The sequence below is a fragment of the Abramis brama genome, assembly GCF_963993115.1.
Source record: "Abramis brama genome assembly, chromosome: 18".
NCBI classification, from domain to species: Eukaryota; Metazoa; Chordata; class Actinopteri; order Cypriniformes; family Leuciscidae; genus Abramis; species Abramis brama.
The window spans coordinates 31,246,210-31,269,825 of NC_139980.1; the positions used below are offsets into that span (position 1 = coordinate 31,246,210).

At 35.8% G+C, this 23,616-nt stretch overlaps 2 protein-coding genes across 8 annotated transcripts; both read left to right on the forward strand.

The window, feature by feature from the left end:
- Positions 1 to 2,463: 2,463 nt before the first annotated feature.
- On the forward strand, positions 2,464 to 3,447 carry LOC311068763 (trace amine-associated receptor 13c-like; the record flags this gene model as incomplete). The annotated part of the gene is made up of 1 exon (XM_084091391.1): positions 2,464 to 3,447. The coding sequence occupies one exon, from the start codon at positions 2,464 to 2,466 to the stop codon at positions 3,445 to 3,447; it is 984 nt and encodes a 327-aa protein (XP_083947517.1).
- A 1,447-nt stretch (positions 3,448 to 4,894) lies between these two features.
- Positions 4,895 to 23,600, forward strand: flvcr2b (FLVCR choline and putative heme transporter 2b). Of its 7 annotated transcripts, XM_084090634.1 has the most exons (13): positions 5,731 to 5,773; positions 6,465 to 6,537; positions 6,678 to 6,818; positions 8,041 to 8,182; positions 12,701 to 12,841; positions 14,376 to 14,443; positions 14,660 to 14,763; positions 15,944 to 16,054; positions 16,206 to 16,311; positions 19,681 to 19,792; positions 20,859 to 20,914; positions 22,323 to 22,433; positions 22,936 to 23,600. In XM_084090634.1, the coding sequence occupies exons 3-12, from the start codon at positions 6,690 to 6,692 to the stop codon at positions 22,389 to 22,391; spliced, it is 1,038 nt and encodes a 345-aa protein (XP_083946760.1). In that variant the 5' UTR covers positions 5,731 to 5,773; positions 6,465 to 6,537; positions 6,678 to 6,689; the 3' UTR covers positions 22,392 to 22,433; positions 22,936 to 23,600. The 7 variants fall into 7 exon arrangements, with proteins under 7 accessions (XP_083946758.1, XP_083946759.1, XP_083946756.1 ...); XM_084090635.1 differs by lacking the exon at positions 6,465 to 6,537 and having other exon boundaries at positions 5,660 to 5,773; XM_084090636.1 differs by lacking the exon at positions 22,323 to 22,433 and having other exon boundaries at positions 5,727 to 5,773.
- Positions 23,601 to 23,616: the final 16 nt, after the last annotated feature.

A 23,616-nucleotide genomic window follows, 5' to 3' on the forward strand; every position in this document is an offset into this window, starting at 1 on the left:
CTCTTTACTATCTTTACTACTACATAGTTTTTCATATACAGTCTTATGAAACTTACATTGTTTGAAAATATTGATTAGAATATTGATATAAAACAGATATGTTTCTAATTCTGCGTATCTGAATTTTTGTGTAGGCTAGTCCACTGGTAGTGTGTAGGAATTTACTCTAATTCTACTTTGAAGAAGAAGGTGAAACAAGTGATAGAAGATTGCTTACTCAAATGTAAAATAACGTGATCATCAAACATTAAACAGCGTGTAAATCAAAACTGCTTAATGTTACCAAATGAAATGAAGCGTAACCCGTGAAGAGAAAACGACTGTGAAGCTTTAGGGGTGATGGACACGATCTACTCCATCTGTGTTTTGATTTTCTCAACCTTTTTGTTTAAAATGTTGCCTTTCTTTATGAAACTTACTGACATTCAAGTGTTGATAAAAAAGGATGCATGAAGCTAATAAAATGTTTTTTTGTTTTTTTTATTAAAGTACAGTTGAAGGTATTTTTCAAGTAAAGAATGATATTTGAACATAGTAGTAGGCCTATGCTGCAAGTGCAAAAATAATATATAAATAAACTATACATATAATGTTATGTTCACTTAAAGAAAACTTACAAGTATACTTGCAGTAAAAACTACTAAACTATAGTAGTTTACTGAGAGTACACTTCAGTGTCATAAACTAAAAAATTTACTACTTGTATTAAAATAGTACACTACTAGTATACTTATAAGTTCACTTGTAGTACAGATGCATTACAAATAAGAAACCTAGTTGTGTACTTAAAGTTTACTACTGTTACACTTTTATATACTAAAAGTGGGCCAATTTAGTCCCAAGCAGTATTGAAATAGTACACTTACAAGTTTACTACAAGTGCACATTGATATTAGTATACTTACTACCTAAAGTATACTTAAAAATATACTTGAACATTACTTAAGTATACTTCATAAAATTAACTTGAAGTATAATTCTTTTTTGTAAGGGAGTGAAGCAACGCAACTGATGCTGTAGGTCAAATGATGATGACAGCCTGGCGAATGTAGTACCTCCAGATTATATTCATACTATACACATTCATACCATTATTCAAAATAAGTACCTCGGAGAGTATGCGATTTTGGACGCAGCCACTCTGTTTGAGTTCAGTTTAAAGGGTTAGTTCACCCAAAATTAAAATTCTGTCATCATTTACTCACCCTCATGTCGTTCCAAACCCGTAAGACTTTCGTTCATCTTCGGAACACAAATAAAGATATTTTTAATGAAATCTGAAAGCTTTCTGTCCCTTCACTGACAGCTACGCACCACTTTGACTCTTCAAAAAGCTTGTAAAGAGATCGTATAACTAATCCATGTGAATTGAGCGGTTTAGTCCAAATTTTCTGAAGAGATTCGATCACTTTATATGATGAACAGATTTAATTTAGTCTTTTATTCAAATATAAACATTCATCTACGCACATATCAGTTGTGGTAAACGGAAGCTCAATCATGTTCCACAAGAACCAATAAGGTTCATTCTCATGTTACGCAGCAACGTTTGAGCTTCCGGAAGAACCAGTGAGGTTTAATTTTGTGTAATTGGAATAATTTTGTGTTGGGGCTACAGAATTCATTTTTGTTCACATAACTAACTGGACAGAGGACCTGTAGTTCTGTAGTTCTGAGACTGAATTAGGAGAGTAATTTGTTGTGTGTTTTACAGTAAAGAGAAAGACTTACTGTAGTGTTTAATGTTCAGCTATATGGAAGAGTTAGTAAAGTTTCAGTTGTTGGAGAATTTTGTGTGGTTACCATTATACAGAAGAGAGGCGCTTGTGCTCAAGCTGTGGGTTACATAACAACTGTGATGTTTGTTGCTTCACTGAATGAGCAACTGTTGCTTCTCTTTTCTAACTGGCCCATTGCCTAATACACAATTGTCTTTAGCATACTAACATGCATTATCCAGTTAGTATGACACAATGTTGGTGTTGTTGTGATTTACAATAATATGCATGTTTCTTCCCTGCCGTTTATGAACCCTTTCCCGTGGCCTCATCGGATAGTAATGTGTGAAAATACGTAGAAGTAAACGTGGAAAGGTTATGTGTAGGCCTACATCAGGATGTTAAAGAATTTTTAACAGCTTAGTTTTTGATTTATACTTTTCATATTGGCTAAGCCCATCTATGTTATTGTATGAATTCCATGTGACTGTAAATCAGTTGATCTCCCAGCTGAATGTTCTTCTCCCTTGATGCTGCCAGTCTTGGAAAGAGTCAACATGTCAAGTGTATAAAAAAGCAACATAGATTGTAGCACATCTTTGTTGTGGAGCCTCCAGAAGTGACTGTGTTTCAGTGAGGAGCAGTTCAGAGCTGCTGGAGAGACAAATAGCATCTTCAGATATCTTTATATGTTGTTATGTACTGAACTTTATATAAAGGAAGTAACAGTGAACAATACTTTAGAATGAATCTTACAGCAGTGAACCAAACTGATGACTGTCAGGAATATTCCTGTCCAGAGAGATCTGTTTCTTTCTCTGTCTATGTGATTCTGTATGTGGCCGCAGCAGCTGTGGCTCTTCTGACCGTGTGTGGAAACCTGCTGGTCATCATCTCTGTTAGTCACTTCAAGCAGCTCCACACTCCTGCTAACATCCTCATCCTCTCTTTAGCTGCGTCTGATCTGCTGGTCGGAGTTTTTGTGATGCCGCTTCATTTGTCTTGGGTCATTGAGTCGTGTTGGATTTCTGGACCAGTGATGTGCTCTGCTTTAAAAATTGTGAATTTTCAAGCAACAAGCGTGTCTGTTCACACTGTGGCTCTAATTGCAGTTGATCGGTTTTTGGCTTTACGTTCTCCTTTTTTTTACTCAGAGGAAATCTCACCCACTGTGATCTGCATAGCAACTTTATTTAACTGGCTGTTTTCACTCCTTTATAACTTCACTCTGCTCTTCATTAATGGAAACTTCACTGTCACGTGTCCAGGAGTGTGTATTGCTATTATTGATGGAGTTTCATCCCTCATTGATCTCTTGGTTGTGTTTCTTATGCCATGTACACTCATCATAATATTATACACTCGTGTTTTTGTCATTGTTAGGAAACATGTGACTGCTATAAGAGCTCTTCAGGTTCACAACAGCAAAGAATCCTCTAAAAACAGAGTCAGTGACAAATCAGAGCGAAAAGCTGCGAAACTGCTGGGGATTCTGGTCTTTGTGTTTCTCCTGTGTTTACTGCCATATTATATTTGTTCTTTAGTGATTCCGTACAGTAATGATGACTTGTTTAATGTCAGAGATGTTACTGTAATGGTTTTCTTCCTGAACTCCACCATTAATCCCATCATTTACGCATTATTCTATCCCTGGTTTCAGAAAAGCTTAAAATTAATTTTCACATTTAAAGTGTTTAATAAAGACTCCTCTCTGATGAATGTGTTGTAAGTTGCTGAATGTAAGACAGAATTTCATTATTACATTATTTTGTCATTATTAAACATGACTGTGAAGACAATATTGTTTTCAATCATGTATTTCACACCTCACAGATTTTTCTTTTTGTTTGTGATAAACAGAAATGTTGAAGATCAAAAAAATATGAAAGTGTACCAAAGTAACAAAAAATAGCTTTGACCAACAAATATAGCAAATGATCAAATGGGTTACACTTTATTTAAATAGTCCACTTTAGACATTCTACAAACTATAAGTAACTTTTCAACTACATGTCAACTAACTCTCATTAGAGTATTAGTAGGCTGTAGTAGACTGATGGTTATGGTTAGATGTTAGGGTTCGGGTTAGGAGAATAAGTTGACTTGTAGTTGCCAAGTTACTTATAGTCAATAAAATATCTGTTGGGGGACAAACAAAATAAAGAGTTAGCAGATATTAAGCTGACAGTCTACTAATCCTCTAATGACAGTTATTGACATGTAGCTGCAAAGTTACTTATAGTTAGTAGAATGTCTAAAGTGGACTATCGAAATAAAGTGTTACCATCAATTGTTTTAAATGTATAATTTATAAAGAAAAAAGGCCTAGACAAACTTCACCAGTAGCCTAACTCCATCCCAGCAGAGGGCGCCTTCTCCGCTTTATCCGCCACAAAACCTAAATGGAGGCATTAGAGGAACTAATTTAAATGTTTTCTATGCGATTAATGTTGTTCGATGCGACTAACAGTGTTCTCCTCCAGGAGGCGCTCGACGGATCATAAAGTAGAATGATCGCTCTGAGTCGCATTCAAAGGTCAAAGTTTTTTTTTTATTACCTTACTGGGGCAAAATTATAATGATAATCTTAAATATATTAATTTAAAGGATTGGTAAATGGAATAAAAAGCGAAATACACACCAGGCATTTCTGTAAAATAATTCAATAAATTACTCTGCCCTAACAACCGACTTGTTCACCCTGACAGCGCTGAGAAAAGTAACAGATACCACGTGATGTACTAGATGGCGTTTAATTTGTTAAACAAATGGCACATTTTGCTGTACCACCGTCAAGTACTTTTTATATATCCATTGTGATGTGCGCTTAGATTTGGCTTCATTTGTGTATTCGTGTTTAATAAAATTGCTTAATAATTCTTCATGTCCCTAACTCGGAAAGAATTAAAGAAAAAAGTATGTTAAGTCTTTACGAAAGTAACGAGTTCCCCTCTTTCTTTCTTTTTTAAATGCTTTCTTTTTTTATTTGGTCTTAGATTTACAACTAGAAAGAAAGAAAGAAAGAAAGAAAGAAAGAAAGAAAGAAAGAAAGAAAGAAAGAAAGAAAGAAAGAAAGAAAATATTTAGGGTAAGTTTTTCTACTTGTCACATGACAGCGTTACAGTTAAGCTCCGCCCCTTTCTAGCATTTCTTCGTTTGTAATTTCTCATCTAGTTAGTTATTGTTCTACGTCAGAAGCTTCATCACTGTGGCGAAACTTTCAACGAATGTTGGAAGAGTTTCTCGTGCGAGAGCAGCGGATGAACATACATCGAAGTATTATGGGAAGTTTATCCACTAGTATTTAAACTCAGGTGATATATCATTAGTATGTCATGTCAAGTAAGTATTAAATCAGAACAGAGTTTGACATGACTTATAGAACCGCACTGAGTTCCAGTAGATTGACAGGCGTAACTATCCTCAACATGACATTTGTGATTCAACTTGAATGAATGAATATTACCTCGAAAAAGTTCTGAACGCGGTTGAATCGAGTGAAAATGGGAGATGAATCAAAGTCAGTGGAAGGAGAGGTAAATGATAATATATATTTCTCAAAAGCAGCCATGACTGATGCTGAGGTGAGTCTTGAACATCACAACCCACCGCCGGAAACGCATTTATATAGAAAGAGATGGATCATGGTGTTATTATTCAGCTCATATTCGCTGTGTAACTCGTATCAATGGATTCAATACGGAATCATCAACAATATCTTCATGCGCTTCTACGGCGTGGACTCTTTCGCCATTGACTGGATGTCCATGATTTACATGTTGACGTACATTCCTCTCATTTTCCCCGTTTCGTGGCTCTTGGATAAAAAAGGTCTGAGGGTCATCGCGCTCGTGGCCACGGCTCTGAATTGTGCTGGCACGTGGATCAAGGTGGCCAGCGCGAGACCGGACCTTTTCCCCGTGACAATTTTGGGTCAGTTCATGTGCTCCGTGGCTCAGGTGTTTATTCTCGGGATGCCCTCGCGCATCGCATCGGTGTGGTTCGGGTCGAATGAGGTGTCCACTGCATGCTCCATCGGGGTCTTCGGAAATCAGGTGGGTTTCAAAAGAATAAAGTCATTGCTCATTTATCTGTACTGTACTGTGAAAATTAAAGCGGAATTTCTGCGCCACTAGCGGCATTAAACGTAACTACAAAAATAATGACTGTTTCCACACAGGTATCCTGAACACGCCTCATATGCTATTGGTCCGCAAACAGAGAGTCCTTCCCACAATCTTTCATCATTGGTTGAGCCAATGTTTGGCCAAGTTGAGATTTCTCATTTGTGACCCTGGACCACAAAACCAGTCACATGGGTCATATTTTTGAAATTAAGATGTATACATCATCTGAAAGCTGAATAAATAAGCTTTCCATTGATGTATGGTTTGTTAGGATAGGACACTATTTGGTCGAGATACAACTATTTGAAAATCTGAGGGTGCAAAAAAAATCGAAACATTGAGAAAATCGCCTTTAAAGTTGTCCATTTATGTTAATGATTGTGCTACATTCGCTCACAAAAATACATGTTTTATATATTTACGGTAGGAAATTTACAAAATATCTTCATAGAACATGATCTTTACTTAATATCCTCATGATTTTTGGCATAAAAGAAAAATCGATCATTTTGACCCATACAATGTATTGTTGGCTATTGCCACAAATATACCAGTGCGACTTATGACTGGTTTTGTGATCCAGGGTCACATTTGAGTCTGAGTCTTTATTTTTCATCAGCTAGGGGTTTTCAAACTTTTTAATGCCATGGACCTTCAGATGATCCTCTTGCGAGGGACCCCCTTCCTAAAATGTAAAAGACAACTATATATTTTCATGTATAAAGACTCAATTTATACTGTAAAAATACTATGAAATATTACTTGGAAAAATATTTCAAATGTTTTAATATATGAGGTTTTTACATTAACTTTTTTGTCTACCCAACATTAGGAGAACTGTTAAATGTATGCAGTGTTTCCCAACCACTGTGCCTTGGAAATTATCCAAAAAAAATCACCATCAACATCATATAGCTACCTATATGACCTTATTGTGTTCCTACCTGACTTAAACTCAAGTTTCACATTGAATGTGAGTACTACTTTTAATATAATATCTAGTTTTAATATGCCATTTGAAGCAATGCAAATTTAAAACTGTTCTGTGGCACACACACACACACACACACACACAAAAAAGGTTGGGAAACACTGATAAAAAACATTAAAAACTACAGCTGTCAATAGAAAGCATAATATAACTTCACATCACATCATGCGTACACCCCTGAATTTGTCCTTAAACTTGTTCTAAGGTGCAAGGTCCCAAGGTCATTTGCCTAAAACACCCATATAAGGGCTATCCTCACAACCTTTGCTTTACAGTCTTTCATCACTGTCAGCAAACATATGATGCTCTCTGAAAGACACACTGAAACACAAACCTTGAAGCTTGAGCTTTACTGAAGCTTATCTTACTCTTTCAAGGTTTGTGTTTCAGTGTGTCTTTCAGAGAGCATCATATGTTTGCTGACAGTGATGAAAGATTACATGAAAGATTACATGTTAGACATAGTTATTAAATCCTAAATATATTTCATCATATACAACTATGTCTAACATGTAATCTTAACACAATTATAAGGTCACCTAGAGAATGTGATCTTTGCATACCTAAGAATAATAAATAATGGTGCAAAAAAACAGTAAATTGACTATAGTCAAACCTTAGTAATTCATCTTGCATGATTAATTTAAATACTCTCCCATAAGTTTTGCGTCGGAATGGGAAACTCCTACAAATGCATATGGCAATAATGTCAGCCGCAAAAATGACCCTGTTCACGCCTTTTCAGCGTTCATTTTTCACTGCGTGCCTTTAGTAAATCCTGACAGTAGTTTTTTAACGCCAAAAGAGGGTTTGCGCCGGCACAAGTTGTTCGTAAATCTGGCCCCTAAACTTATATAATATATAAATTTTTTTATTTTTTTTTACATTGTTCATGCTATTTTTCTCTAAACTTTTCCATGGGTTCCTGAAACCCATTTGAAAACCTCTGTTTAAAGCCAAGAAAAATTAAGAATGAGCGCAGGTTGAAACAATTATGTTGATAAATGTGATGTTTATGCAACCACATATAATTTCATGAGAGTCTTTAGTGTCCCATGTAGATCAAGGCCTTGCTAGCGAGTGCAATTTTAAAATCACAAGTTTGTTTGAAATCAAGCAATTTATGTACGTTTATGTACTTGTGTTCAGTATGTATGTCCTGCACTGCTTCATTTTGAACCTCACAGATGTTTGTGTTTTTCAGTTGGGGATTGCAATCGGCTTCCTCGTTCCACCAATACTGGTTCCAAATGTGGACGATCTGGACAAGTTAGCGTCTCACATCAGAGTCATGTTCTACATAACAGCGGGTTTGGCCACATTCCTATTTGTGTTGGTTGTCATTGGTAAGTGCAAACGTTAGTTATACTATTGCCACAATATTGTTCTATTCCAAAACATAGTGAGCTGTTTACCGAGGGAGTATTTTAAAACGTGCTCCTGACATGAAGGTTGTTCCAAAAGATATAGAAATTAAAGGGAAAGCTCATCAAAAAAAATTAATTATGTCATCAGTTTCTCACTCATGTCGTTCCAAACCCATTAGCCTTTTGTTCATCTTATTAACTTTTTAATGATTCTGAGAGATTTCTGTCCCTCTATTGAAAGTCTATTCACCCAAAACTCAGTTCAAAATTAAAGTCTGTTCATCACGCAAGTTTCTTCAGAAGACTCGTATGGATTTCTTTTGCAATCTCTTTATGGACATTTTGAAGCTTCAGAGTTTTGGGTGAATAGACTTTCAATGTAGGGACAGGAATCCCTCAGATTTAATTAAAAATATCTTAATTTGTGTTCTAAAGATGAACAAAATTTGTATGGGTTTGGAACGACGTGAGGATGAGTAAATTATGACAGAATTAAAATTTTTGGGTGAACTATCCCTTTAATTATAATGATGCCTTATATCTTCTTTTAGCCAAAATAATGCACATGTCCTTCACAGAAAAGACAATCCCACAATGCATTGTGATGAATTCAGTGAAACATAAATCGAAGATAGCAAATAATGCAAGAAAAATATTGATTATAAATGAATCAAATTAAAATTGATTATTGTTTGATTATTGAAAACTATCTTAGAAAAATGCTTAAATCAAACTTGATTAAAAAAAGTCTATTTGTGTGGCACGTGGAGTTGCTCCCTATATAGAGAGTTTCCGTGAAGATTAGGGTGCTATCTTAGAAGGCAGAAGCCTGTGTAGGCATTAGGCAGCGAGATTGCTCACTAGATTGGTGTGATTATATTTGACTGTTTTTTACTGTGTGTCTGTTCCTCTTTTTCTTTAGTGTGTGTCTGTTTCTGTTTCTCTTCTGTTGAGTCTTGCTGTGTTCTTCCTGCATGTACAAAAACATAAATTTGTTAATAGTTATGCATACAAATATATAAATGATCAATGTGCCTGTTATATTGTAAGTCTGCTTGTATGAGTGGAAATGGAGCATGTTATTGCTTGATGATTATCTGACCTTTAGTACAAATGACAGAAGGGGAAATGAGATTTTTTTTCAACATATTTTGCTCACTCTTTATATGCCTTTATGTGGCCTTTTAAATGCTGAGCTTCCGATTTTTATCATGACGTGACCACAAAGCCTCCTGTCACATTTTGAGCAACACTCACGTGCATTCAGTTCTGTTCTCACAAGCTAAAATGTTTGCCTAGACAATAAAAAGAAGATTTTATTGCATAAGATATTTGCATGCCAAAAGCGTACTCGCCCTCATGTCATTCCAGACATGAATGACTTATTTTTCCATGGATCACAAAAGGAGGTATTTTAGAAAATGTTACGGCCTGTTAAAAGTTCAACAAAAGTAGCATAAAAGTTTTCCTTATGACTTTGAATTTATTCAAAGTCTGTCTGTTAAAGGGTTATTTCACCCCCAAAATTAATTATCCCATAATTCACTCACCCTCAAGCCATCATTGGTGATTATGACTTTCCTCTTTCAGCTGAACACAATTGGCATTATGTTAAAAAAATATCCTGGCTCTTCAAAGCTTTATAATGGGAGTGAATAGAGTCCGAATTTTTGAATCTTCAAAAAAGTGTATCCATCCATCATGAAAGTAATCCATATGGCTTCAGGCTTCTGAAGAAAAAAATCCATATTTATAACATTATAAACTATAATAACTGGCCTCCGGCAACGGCCGTATTAGGGGTGTAAATCGGACAGTTCATCACGATACGATATTTGCCGATACCTCAATCAAAATTCTGCGATACGATTCGATTCAGGGCTATATCGATTTTTAGATATTATGTGCCAAGTTTACACAACCAGTAACTCACAAATGCAACCAAAATATATAACATTAACTTTTTATTAAACTTTTATTAAACTTGTGAAAATTGCACAGGCAGATAACTCCAATAGTCATTTTTTGACAAAAGTAGATGACTCCACATTTCATGTTTCAGAGTTAAACAAAACCAAGTAATTGCCATGATATATAATAAAACACTCAGTTAATCTTTGGAACGTCCTCTGACATACACGCCTGACAAACTTTGTTGTTGTGATTAATGTACACGCACTACAGGGAGCTTTTCCCTCACCTCTAACTACCAACGCTTTAGCAAGGTTCTGTGAAACCGTTTCAGCTTTTAGGTATCATCAAGTTCATTGAAATTATCCATCCTCGATCACTTTTAGTCAGCTTTGACGAAACTCCTCTCAGCTAGTGCGTCTTTTCGAAGTGCCTAGCAGTCTTGTCACCTGACCTGAATATTGTGCGCTGATTCGCTAAAACGGACTTATCAGGATGTGTTCACAAACACCAAGGGTGCTTGTCTGTTTCTGCTGTAAAACATGAACTCATGATCCCTTGACAATGGACAATACCGGCCTTTGTGACAAAACGTGTTTAGGGTTCAGTCAATCTTGTCAGGCTATTTCAGCTGAGGAGATTAATGTTTCAAAGACACACTGGGGAAGAAATGCGTAGACGGACGTTATGTGAGGATGTGAAGAGTGTCAAAATAAAGGTACCTTATATCGATATTTTACGTGTGGCGTCGATGCATCGTATCGTTAGACGTTTGATCGATGCATCGATCCATATCGATGTATTGTTACACACCCCTAGGCCGTATGCAAGTCTAGTTCCGGCAGAAGAGTGACCTCTGACCCTACGCATGACGTATGTAGGATGTAGGAGTAGTGTAATCTTAGGTGAGAGTAGACCGCTCTCACGGTTCAAACTAATAGTGCTGGGCAACAAACTCAAGCTCCTCGACATTTCTCTTTTAAAAAAATTCGTTTTAGACTTCTAATTCGTGATTTTTGTTTTGCTCTATCCTCTGCGCTTCTGCGTTCGTCAATACATCGTACGTCGGGTCAGAGGTCACTCTCCCGACTTGCATATGGCCGTTCCCGGAAGCCAGTGATTATAGTTTATAAAGTTATAAATATAGATATTTTTCTTCAGAAGGCCTTTATTAAGCCACTGGTGTCGTATGGATTACTTTTATGATGGATGGATGGATGCACTTCAAAAACTCAGAGTCTATTCACTCCCATTATAAAGCTTGGAAGAGCCAGGATGTATATAGTTTTTAATATAACGCCAATTGTGTTCAGCTGAAAAAAGAAAGTCATAATCACCTAGGATGGCTTGAGGGTGAGTGAATTATGGGATCATTTTCATTTTTGAGTGAACTAATCCTTTAATTCATCATGTTGTGCTTTTTGTAATTTTTGGAGCTCCCTTCCTTATTTTGATTGTATATCAATGAACACCTGGGGTTATTCTGCTAGCTTTTCCTTTTGTGTTCCATGGAAGAAAACAAACTCATGCAGCCTGCAACAACATGATGGTGAGTTATGATGACATATTTTATTTTTAGGTGAACTTTTTTCTTAATTTCCCTTGAAATAAACAGTTTAGGCGGTCTGTTATTTAATTCTCTGGTTAATAACAAGTCTAGCAGATTTTAGTGTTTCTGTCTAATGTTTCTACAGCTTAAATCCCACTGCAGAGTTTTTAATGTCTAGTGCATGTTTAAAAAAAGCAAACATGACAGAGTTCAGTCACCTGCAGTTTTGGGGACAGCAGGCTAAATTTTTACTCCAACACAAACATTCCCAGATGTTATAACATGGTGAATTCATTCGCTTTAACACACTGACACAACTGACCATCATTTCATTCTTTAGTATTTAAGCATTCACTTCTTTCAAACTTCTTTTCTTTTTAAATGATTTAAATTAGCAAACATATTAGCTTTGTATCAAAAACTAGGCATCTTGGATGAATTTTTTCCAATGCATTCTGGGATTGCCTGAAAATGCATTAATCCTGTCTTACATTTTCCCCAAAAAGAGTGTATCCTAGAAGGCATTATTTTGCTGCCTATATTTTGTTACAGCCTTCTTATATTTTATATTAAACGAACAGCCTTGCTGTTATGATGGTTGCAGTGTTATTTTAGTATTATTTATTTACTATTATATTATTTATTAATATTTTGAATTAGATTTTATTTATTTTTTAAAAATAGGTTTTGGTTAAAGATTTTGTAAATTTGTGATTTGCTCCTGTACATAGTTTTATTATGCAACGTTTTTATTATTTTTTATAGCTTTATTTAGCTTTAATTTTCAGTTTTAGTAGTTTTAGTACTAGGAACTTATTTAGTACTTTACATGTACTTATTTGTTTCAGTTAGTTTTTCATCTAATATTTCATTTTAATTTCATTTTAATTTGAATTACTGAAAACTATTTTGAACAGTAAGCTTGAGAGCTGTAGTGTCCAGTTACACAATGAAACTGGACTCAGATCAGTGCTGCAGTAAATGAAGAGTTTTGGTGATTGGATGAGTTTGAATTTTGTGTTTTATGTTCCTGTCAGTGTTTCAGGAGCGTCCGGAGATCCCTCCCACCCACTCTCAGGCCGCGGCTCGGCAGATCTCTCCGGAGAGCTACTCCTATACAGCTTCCATTCTCAGGCTGCTCCGCAACAAAGCCTTCATCCTCCTCGTCATCACTTATGGTGAATATCTCTCTGAGCACAACGGAGCCATTCAAGACCTCAAACTGGGGTTCATTATGCTTGCTGCCATTTAAACACAGTCATAGTTTGTTACTGAGAGCTTTAACATGAATAGTTCTATAGTCAGTGCTGTTTGCTAATGTAAACATCTCTATTACTGTTGCTCATACTTGGGGTTTGTGATTCGAACATGCTCCTAACACTAATTATTAAACTTCAGACATAAATGATTCCTCCAATCACGCATGTGCTTTTATTACAGTCATAGTCACATGGTGCACTATAAAAAAAAAAAAAATCCATAGTCTTACACTGAAGGGACTCGATCCATAATATCGTAAACAGGGTGCTGGTGCTAAAAATGCGGTAATGTTAAAATTGTTTTCGCACCAGTTCCTCAAACCTGCTAGTCCCAAACCAGACAGCCAAGGATTACACAGCAGCTTCAGCCATGTTATTTTTCCTGTCTGTCTAAAATAAAATATTATTTACATCATGTTTTAATTAATTGCTGTGAATTTGACTTGTTATGTATTTAAACCCAAATATATATATATTGTGATACCCAAATCTAAGTGATATACACTAATATAAATATACAAATATACACTACCATTCAAATGTTTGGGGTCAGTAAGACCACAATTACATTTTTTTATTTTTTTTTAAAGAAAGAAAGAAAAAGAAAGAAATTAATACTTTTATTTAGAAAGTACACATTAAATTGTGACAGTAAAGACTTTCATAATGTTACAAAAGATTTCTATTTCAAATTAATGCTGTTCTTTTGAACGTTTTCAACACTGATAATAATCAGAAATGTTTCTTGAGCAGCAAATCATCATATTAAAATGATTTCTGAAGGATCATGTGACTCTGAAGACTGGAGTAATGATGCTGAAAATTCAGCTTTAATCACAGGAATAGATTAAAATGTATAACAATTGAAAACAGTTATTTTCAATTGTAATAATGTTCAACATTATTAGTGTTTTTTACAGATTTTTTTATCAAATAAAGGCATCCTCTGAGATCTTTCTAAAACATAAAAAAATTGGTATATTATATAAATATATTATTTCTATATTTGATTGATTGATTGATTGATTGATTGATTGATATGCTTATGTCTAGCTCGTGATGTTTTTTGGGTTTTTTTAAAGTAAAAAGCTAATGCTGAACGAATGAATTGTCATCTTTGCTTTGCTTGGTGAGCATATACTACATTAACGCTGCACACTGAGTTTATGATCCATCTGCACACACACACACACACACACAAACAGCTGTGTAACACTGGCACGAGAAGCCTGTAGCTGCATTTGACCTGGCTGAACATTGACAGAAATAAACCTGCAGGAATGCAGAGCTCTTTATGTCTTCACAGCTGCTTCAGAAATGTGAATACGTTTACTGCTTACTAGATACACATCAAATCTATAGTCTGAATCCAGATGTTCTGTGTTAAGTCTTTTTTGGCAGGCTTTTTAAAAATGCTTTTTTTATGTTTTTGACTTCATCTGTCTTTCCTCAGGGCTGAATGTTGGCTGTTTCTATGCTGTCAGTACGCTTCTCAACCGAATGATCATTGAACACTATCCTGTAAGCCCCTCCGCCTGTCCAACCAATCATGAGCGCCCATGACCTACACTCAATTTACATAACTGAATTGATTCCAGTGAATTTTAACTTCATCATTAGCATTACTGGTGGAAGTTTGTGGGTTTCCATTTTTCCTTTTATTCATTAATCCAGAAGAACTGACCTTAGTCTGACATATTGTGGTAAAACAGAGAAAGTTTGCTCTGGTTTTAACAGGGAGAGGAGGTGAACGCCGGCAGGATCGGCCTCACCATCGTGATCGCTGGCATGGTGGGTTCCCTCATCTGTGGAATCTGGTTAGACCGATCTAAGACATACAAGTAAGAGGCTGGACTTCAATCCTAACCAATCTTCAAATGTCCTTCAGGCAGTGACAGTGCTTGATAAATATTTGTCTTCATTCCTCCTTGAAGATAAGTGTATTATTGAGTCCTTTCCCCCCTGTGAGTCTGTTCATATGCTTTGGTTTAGTGTGTTTTTCCAGGTGTTTGCCTCTTTGATCCATGAACCTAGGCCTCGGTGACCTTTTGCTTCAGTGCATTTGACCCCATGCAGCATGTCTTCCCCTCCTGGGCATTGTGATGTTTCTTTTACTCAGCTTTGTTTACACTTACCACCACACTCACACTACTGAACTGAAATATCAGATTAATAATACAATTAATGGCCGTTTTGTGTCAATGGAATTCATTTAAAACAGTTTTGCTTTTTTTTTTTCAAATGCCTTTTACATACACTATCATTCAAAAGGTTGGGATCTGTACACTTTTTTTAATGTTTTGGAAAGAAGTCTCTTCTTCTCACCAAGGCTGCATTTATTTGATCAAAAATAGAGTAAAAACAGTCGTATTGAGAAATATTGTTACAATTTCAAATAACTGTTTTCTATTTGAATAGATTTTAAAATATAATTTATTCCTGTGATAAAGCTGGTTTTTCAGCATCATTACTCCAGTCTTCTGTGTCACATGATCCTTCAGAAATCATTCTAAAATGCTGATTTGCTGCTCAAGAAACACTTAGAATTTCTATTAATATTATTTTTACGGATTTCAATTCAATTTAATGCATCCTTGCTGAATAAAAGTATTAATTTCTTTTTTTTTAAAATATATATATATATATTATATGAAAATCCATTATAAAAATATAGCATTTTTAAAGCAAACCCATGATCTAAACAAAGTGTAAAGCAATCATAAATTATATAAATGTGAAAATTATATTTTGTTACACAAATTACGATTGTCCCACAGTTGTGCCATAATTTCCACCAAAACCAACTACTTTAACCATCCAAAAAAAATATAATTTTTGAAAGTGCTAATAGTTGAAGAAATGCCCAGATATCTAGCAGATGCTATTGTACTAAAGCAACTGGATCTACATTTATTTTCAGCTGCTATTAATGATATGATCTCACTCCTTCAGTCATACTAGGACATGTTGGATCCTGATGAAGGATTTGTCCCATGTCTCTGTTATGTGATGTCTCCACAGACAAACCACTCTGGCTGTGTATCTGATGTCCCTGGTGGGCATGGTGATTTATGCTTTTACCTTGAATTTGGGTCACCTGTGGGTGGTCTTTATCACAGCGGGAACCCTCGGGTATGAGAAGATTTTTACTGTTGTTCATGCTGTGAATGGTCAGATGAAATTTGCAACAAAAAAATACATATATTTTCTCATTTTAATTTTTTTTTTGAAAAACGCAAAACGTTTTGCCCAAAATCTTTTTGTTTGTGTGTTACTGACGCAGGTTCTTCATGACGGGTTATCTTCCCCTCGGTTTTGAGTTTGCCGTCGAATTGACTTACCCAGAGTCTGAGGGGACGTCTTCAGGACTTCTGAACTGCTCCGCACAGGTATGTGTGTGATATTTATTTAAAAACATTACAAAAAAAAGGCTAGCCAAATAAATATCCATATGGATTACACAAGAAAATCAAAATTAAAGGGATAGATCACCCAAAAATGTACATTTTGTCATCTTTTACTCACCCCCATGTCGTTCCAAACCAATTTTATCCAATTTTCTGAAGTGACGCGAGTGCTTTGTTTGCACAAAAAAACATAATTTAATCTCCGAGCTGCGTTCACGTAAAAATGTTCGCTCTCGTGTCAACACAACATGCATGCGTACACATGAACGCTAGTTGGAGATTAATATTTTGTAAATCACGTTTTTTTTTTTTTTTTAAACAAAGCACTTAAATAAATTGAGGTTAAACTACTGAAGTCACGTGAATTACTTTAATGATGTCTTTACTACCTTTCTGGTTCTTGAAAGTGGTAGTTGCGTAGTTATCAATGGAGAGACAGAAAGCTCAACAGATCTTCATTTGTGTTCTGAAGATGAACGAAAGTCTTACGGGTTTGGAATTACATGAGGGTGAGCAATTAATGACACAAAATTTTCATTTTTGGATGAACTAACCATTTAAAGGTGAATGATGGGACATAACGTCTCTCATACTTCATTAAATAAAAAATAAACAGTTATTTTTGCTGAAATACATAAACAATATACTGTCAAAACCTCTTTGTATTATGTTTCTAAAGACAGGCTCAGACTACAGGAGTTTTTAAATCGATTATGAATTCTGGTTGCATCACGCATATAAGGAGAATATTTACAGATGGTCTCAAATCTGATGGGGGCGACGCTCGTCTGTTATAGGACAACTTAGTTTGAATAAAATTAATATTTGTGTAGTGTTCAATGTTGTTATCAATAGAGATACACGGATGGGGTATTAGTTCATCCGCAACCGCATCACAAAACTCATCATCAGCACCAACGTTTTTTGACCAGATTTCAAAGCCGCACCCGCCCGCCATCCGCTGATTGTTTTGCGGTCTATGGACGATGCAGTGCTCTGCTGATGCGAGCCGCAAGAAAGCCCTTGTCTGTTCTAGAAAGGATGCAGCAAAGATATTTAATGCTAATGTATGAGGCATAGGCCTACGCTGAGTTTCATTCATTTACGATGAGATGCGCTCTAGTTCAACTTCACAATGCAATGCAAGTGAACGTGGCGCATCGGAGCCTCGATGTCACGGTTATTATATTGTCTCCTATATTTGCTTTTTATTTATTAAATACATGCAATTGGTTGATTAAACATTTATTCAAATTAATATACAATTTGTACAAAACGAAATTCGCTTTAAAGAAAGGCTTTCTACAAAGCAAAACTTCATTAAGTGGTAAAAACCATGTCTCGCCATTGCAAATGTTCATTGCTAATGTTTATTATTGCAAATGTTTTTCATTTGTTTAATAAATCTCATAATGATGGCACATCACTATATCATAGCTTTTATTTCTATCTCAAATGATTGGCGGTCGGTCAGGGGGTACTTGGCAAAGAATCAAATACAGTTGGAAACGACGTAGACCATTAATGACACAGACTGTTAACAATTGTTTTTAATTAGTATTTAAACATTCTCTATGATAAAAAATGTTTGTAAAAAATATTTTAATAACACGGTTTTGGCGTTTATAGAGTTCTAATGACGGTGTTCAACTATAACCGTCGGTCTCACGGTTATATACTAACCGTCACACCCCTACTGAAGAATGTAATCAGTAACCAAGGAGAATAACTAGGAAACAAACATAGGAACGATCCTGATCCTGAATCCTGACTCCAGGGTCCTGAACTCCTGTAGCCTCAGCCCGGCTTCAGATATTTTCACTGAAGCGGTCATAGTCAAGCTTCATGTTAAATAAAACATTGCTATTGACCAATCAGCAGCAAGGACCAGAATTATGCGTTTTATAAACTGTTTATAAGAGGCTCCAGTAGGGGTGTGACGAGATCTCGTGTTACGAGATCTCGCGAGATTAAAACGCGACGAGATTTCTCGTCGAGGTGAAACTTTGTCTCGTGAGTTGTTGTGATGTCAGCGTGATGCAGCATGAGGGTGAAATTAGTATTGAAGATGCCCCTGCCACTTTTAAATCATTTGTGTGCCGGGCCAATCACACACACACTCCGCGCACACACACACACTCACTGTCCCTCGCTCACTCACTCACTCACTCGCGCGCACACACACACACACACACACGCTCACTCGCGCGCGCACACACGCACACTCACTGTTGCTCGCACTCTCACTCACTCGCGCACACTCACTCTCGCTCACACTCAACCCGTCGTGGAGGACCGTTAAAATTAAACAAGCTAGTCTTTCTGTCGTGATGTCCTGAAGCATCGCAGACGCGTAGGTTGTCGCCCACTATGACACACTATACGAAATGAAACGATCGAATCTTGCGTCCCGACGCCCGTTGTCCTTTACGAATCTCCACGAAACGGATCGTGCCAAAATCGCGCTAAAATAGTGTAATCTGAAACAGGCAGGTAATAAACATTTGACCTATCGCGCAAAGAACCTATTAAAGCACTAAGACATGGGAACAGTATAGCTAACATTCACATATCACAAGTCATATCGACATCGCAATATTAAACAATGTTATCGCACATCGCAGCTTTTCCTCATATCGTGCAGCCCTAGTTACTGCCCAAAGGTCTCAACTGCTGCCAGAAATCGTCGACATGCTTATATTCTTGAAAAAGAACATGACCATAATCTTAGTCTGTTCTGTGTAGTTAATTTATCTCTTTTTCATGCTTGAAGAAAAAATTGGTTTCTGTTTGAACTTGTAGTTTTGAGAGAGCAGTACTTTGATTATGGATACACACTGTTTGCATTTAAAGTGTTATTTCAGTTATTTATATTTATTTTATTTATACTGTTTTATTTATTTTTTATGTTCGATTTGTGGAAAGGAGTTAGATTTCTCATGTGAAATCGTACAGGGGAGAAGCCAGACGGTAGAGTTTATAGCAAAACATTTTGCAGTGTTTGCATGTCCTTTACTGCATAGAATTCATTAAAATAGAAGTAAAATAACATTCATTACAAGTTGATTTCAAAATGCACCTAAATTGTTTTGCATTTTGTGATTTTCAGTTGAATAAAAGACTATTTTCCATTCATATATTTCATCATTGAGGATTTCTTAAAAATTGTGTAAAAATCTCGTCTTGTCTCGTTCTCGTGAACCCAATCTCGTGTCTCGTCTCGTCTCGTGGAGTAAGCGTCTCGTCACACCCCTAGGCTCCAGTTGTCTTATTTTTGGAGTTTTATATTATTTTATAGAGTTTATATAAAGTTGCCAACAACCCTAATGGACATTGTGTTTCTTACTACAGGTATTTGGGATCATATTTACGATCTGTCAGGGGAAAATTATGGACTCGTTCAATACGCTGACTGGAAATCTCTTTTTATGTGCCTTCCTGCTGATAGGAACCTTCATTACAGGTGCAGATCGCTCAATGCTCGTCTACCTGACTAGTTGTTCCTCTTTGATCCAGTACAGAGTTCACACTTGAGGAACTGCTTTGTATTTTTTACTCTGGTCCTATGAACTGTAGTTGCTTTCAAACGTTTTGATTCCCGGTGATGATAATGCTTCTTGGAAAGCATTGTATTAACATTCATGTGCATGAGTGACATTATGAAAGCTGCAGTGTCCTCTAATGTTTCAGTTAATATATGAGCTATTAAACACACAGAAAAAACACTGGATTGTGTAAATATAGAATAAGTGACATTGTTTTGGGACAGGTACAGCAAAAATACTTAACAGTACAAACACAGAACCGGATCTCGGTACCCCTTCAGTGACTCGCCTGTCCCATTAGATTCAATTTGAGGTAGATTTTAGTCAGATGAACTGTGTTCTCAAGACAAGGGTGGAAAGTTGTCACATGTTATAAAATTATATTATACAATCTAATATAATTACAATAATAATGTTCGCTGCAGTTATCCAGATTGTTGTTGTGGATCATTTAAAGACTTCCTAGTTAATATTCAACACATTTTCCAGGCAATAAGAGTTCATGTGGAGAAATTATATAGTCCTTCATATAACATTGATGTGTAGAGGTACAAAGTTTTTACTTTCTCTTTGAGCAATGACTTATATCTCAAAAGTCCAACCAGAATTATCTTCCACGTAAACATAGCCAAACCCTTTGATGGATCATCATGGATGTGTCACCCATGGAAATTAAACCTAATAATAATTATTATTATATATTGCCTAATTAAAATTACATCTATTTTAGGGCCATTCAGTATTTATTGCATTTGTAAGTTAGGAAATATTTAATTATTTTGCAATGCATAAAAAAAATCTTATTTCTGTTGATTTTTGGAATTAAATATGAACTGGACATGTTCTTTGAGGGATTCATCCATTTATATTCACACACAATTCAAATAGACTAGAGCTCACAGGATGCATCAGTCATTACAGTAGATAGATGTTAATGTTAACGCCATCGTAATGTGTGTCTCGTGTTTCTGTTCTTTATCTCAGCCTTTATTAAGTCAGATCTGCGCAGACAGTTGGCAAACGAGCAAGCATTGGCAGCTGTAAGTATCAAACCAAACTTGCAAAACAGTTACACATTAAGATTTTATGAGAGATATTTGTGATAGAAAGCAGATTACGGTTAACATGACCTCCTCATCCAGGAACAAGGTCATGTTTTGTGTTTCCTGCAAATGTGTGTTTCCTGTTTGGCCGATTGATGCAGCAGATAACTGTTTACAGCCACTAACATGTGATGTCCCTAAGATGCACCAATATGAAAATATTGGCGGATACCGATAACCGATAATTCTTTATATTTGAAAGCCGATAACCGATACATTGGCTGATAAATCTAAATCCAAATTTTTACATCATTTTTGAGAGCCTGATTACAAAAACAAAGTCTTGTAATGTCCCAATCACACAATTATAATGATGTTTTCATTATAATTGTATGTCGCCTATATGACAGACTTGCGCTGCACATGTTTACTATTTAACTAACTATTAACTACTAACTGGATTTTCCTTTTCAAAGTGATTCCAGTCATATTTCAAGCAATTCAAAACCATCATGGCGAACAATGCACATCTGAAGTGTCTCAGCTGAAGGAAATAATACATTATTTATCGCTTTAATATATCGGTCAAATGTTCTTATTGGGTCAATAACGTTAACATTAAAAATGAACATATATCTGCCGATACCGATATAGTGGCCGATATATCGTGCATCACTAGCAGATGCTAGAGAAAATGACTCCTGTTGTTTCTTCCTCATGTTTCTGTGTTGTTGTGTTTTAACTTGAACTCCAGTCTTTTCAATTGGACTGTTAAATGTGTTTATTAGTTGGTCGGTTTGGATTGTTAGCTTTTGTTTCAAAGGTTCACAGCAGGATCCCAGCAGTTTCTTTGAACTTTTTATTGTGTTGACATTCCAGCGCTGTGATTGGATGAAACGTGGGAAATACCAGCCCTATAAACACACTTCAATCCTGTTCTTCACTATCACTCCTGCTCATCTTTACACGCTATATCCCTTGTTCCACGCATCCCATTCACACTCCAATTTCCCTGTAATGTATGTGCAATGATATTACAGTAAACTATAACCATTTTCTATTTGATATTTTTTATAATGTAGTTTATTTCTGTGATGTCAAAGCTGGATTTTCAGCATCATCACACACATCATTTCAGTGGTAGTGAAATTCGCTTTCCTCTTCTCACTCATTTCATCCTCTTTCTGCTTTGGTTCATAACTTCCACTCATCTCATCTCTCTTTTCTACTTTTCCTGTTTTCCCTTTCCAATTTTCCACTTATGCCATTCTCTTTTCCACTTTTTTTTTTTTTTTTTTTAATCAACCTGTTTCTCTGCTCGTTTTGTTCCCCAATTTCTACTCAACCCGTCCTCTTCAAATCTGTTCATAGATCAGTGTGTGTGTGTGTGTATGTGTGTGTACAGGCAGCGTTGGGCAGGTCATACGTTCAAGATCACAGTGGGACGTCTCTCCTTCCATCCACACACATGTGACCAATCAATCACTGCCTGATTTTATTGCGCACTGTGGTTCAGGTATGGGCGGCACATGTGATTAGCCCGTCTGATTCACACTTGATAGCTTCATTTTAATTATCGCTTATAAAGTGATTCAGATGTGCTTTTGATTCTCAGTGTCCAATCAATTGGATCTCAGTAGTCCAATGTTAATAATTTTTGTCTTCTCTATCTAAACGCTTCGCCCATGAGCTTTGTGTCTGTGTGTGTGTGCTTGTTTATATGATTTATGAGAACACAAATTTGTATAATGACAGTGGTATTACAACGTAAACGTGGATTATGAGGACATTTCCTGAGTTCTCGCAATTAAAATCTCTTAAAAAGCATACTAAACGATGTTTCATGTGTGTGTGTTTAACTATAGATTCGTTGTTTGGTCTATACTAACATTTAACCCTTATTTAATCCACTAACACACTAACTGTCCTCCAGTGGATGTTTGCATGAATCTGGTTTAATGCCGTCAGGGGGCGCCGTTTCACTGATATCTTACTAATGATGTGTTTTGTGTTTTTAGAGCCATTTGGAAACATCTCCAGCACAAGCTTTTGAAGCCAAACTCTAATGTGATCATAAAATGGATCGTGTAGCATGTAACTTTTTTTGTGTGACACTGTTTATGTTTTATAGTTTGTAACCAGCCTTGAATTTCGATTTATTTTGCCTGAGAATGAAAGTATGACATACCTTTGTGACATTTGAATCAGGATGTAATATTTTTGTTTATTTGGATTGTGTCAAATGTCTATAACATCCAGGGACTAAGTGTTTTTTTGTTTGTTCATATGGTGTTCATTAATTGATTAATCATCTCAATAGGACATATTCTAATTTTGAATTAGTTTATCAATTTCTATTTTCAATTTAAATTATTAATGTTAAAAAAAAAAAAATCTTGCACTTTTTTTTATGGAATATAGGACAAATTCTTCAATGAAACCTATTGGAACGAGGAATGTTTCAGTATTATTTGAAATAGGAAACAGGAATAGGAACTGAATCCGTTTCCAGATAGAAACCGAAGAACAGCTAAATATGCAATGTTGGTTTCCATCTGTGCAGTAATATGTATTGAAAAATGTTTCAATATTTTTATACAGTTTTGTATTTTGACCCTATATTTAAAGTTCTGTAAAGTCTATCTGAACAATTGTAATGATTAAAACAACTCTAACATCTAAAGCACTTTTCTGTTATA